Source organism: Phaethon lepturus, unplaced genomic scaffold, assembly GCF_000687285.1.
Source record: "Phaethon lepturus isolate BGI_N335 unplaced genomic scaffold, ASM68728v1 scaffold25939, whole genome shotgun sequence".
Taxonomy (NCBI): Eukaryota; Metazoa; Chordata; class Aves; order Phaethontiformes; family Phaethontidae; genus Phaethon; species Phaethon lepturus.
In genome coordinates, this window is record NW_010561657.1 from 1,723 (window position 1) to 2,539 (window position 817).

At 57.8% G+C, this 817-nt stretch overlaps 1 protein-coding gene across 1 annotated transcript in view; it reads left to right on the forward strand.

The window, feature by feature from the left end:
• QSOX1 (quiescin Q6 sulfhydryl oxidase 1) overlaps positions 1-817 on the forward strand; it is a gene marked incomplete at its 3' end in the record, with an annotated part of 7,542 nt that overhangs the window by 989 nt on the left and 5,736 nt on the right. Inside the window, exon 2 of the mRNA XM_010294072.1 lies at positions 323-423. Coding sequence (XP_010292374.1) covers positions 323-423 — 101 coding nt within the window. The remainder of the gene's footprint in view (positions 1-322; positions 424-817) is intronic.

Below are 817 nucleotides of genomic sequence, written 5' to 3' on the forward strand. Positions count from 1 at the left end.
GCAGGCAGCGGTGGGCAGAGCTGCCTGCACTCCTGCGCTGGTGAGGGCAGGGCGTGCAAAGCCTGGTCCCGCCTCGCACAGCTTTCCCCACGCTCCTGCCACACGAAAAGTAGGGCACCAAACACCAGTGCAGACCGTGGCTTCAGGTATTTGGGGCTTCGAAACCATCAGTTGGTCTCTTGCAAGGAGTGAGCCGTTTCGGGGCTGATGGGAGCCGTGTGCTGGCACAGTGGGAGATCCCTGCAGCGGTTGTGGGGAATGAGGTGGTTTTTGGGGCTGCAGAGGGGCTGAACTGTGCTGACTGCATCCTCTGTCCCCACAGAGTGGAGGCCTGCAGTGATGCTGGCGGCCATCGACTGTGCCGACGAGGACAACCAGCAAGTGTGCTCCGATTTTGGGATAACTGGCTTCCCCACGCTGAAGGTAAGAGCTGTGTGTGCTGGGCTCTTGCCTGGTTTCACTGTGCTTTGCCTTCTGGTCTGTTCCTCTCTTGCTCGATCAGACTGGCAGTGCTATTGCACCAAAATATTCCCTTTGGGGCTTTGTAGGCTGAAGCAGTTTCACCCTTCCCCAAAACATAGCTGCAGCCAGTGCAACTGCTGGGTGATTTAGCAACAAGGAGGGGGAAAACCAAAATGCTGCTTTGTGGTGAAATGTAGAGGCTGGATCTCTCCTAGGGCAGGGGAGAGTTTGAAACCTGAATTGCAAATGCCGGGGAAAGGCTGCTGGAGGGCAGAGAGTGGTTGCAGGCACAGGTTTTGGAGGAGGGCGCAGGGATGCTGCGGGAGGCTGCATGGGACTCTCCTGGGAGCCTCCT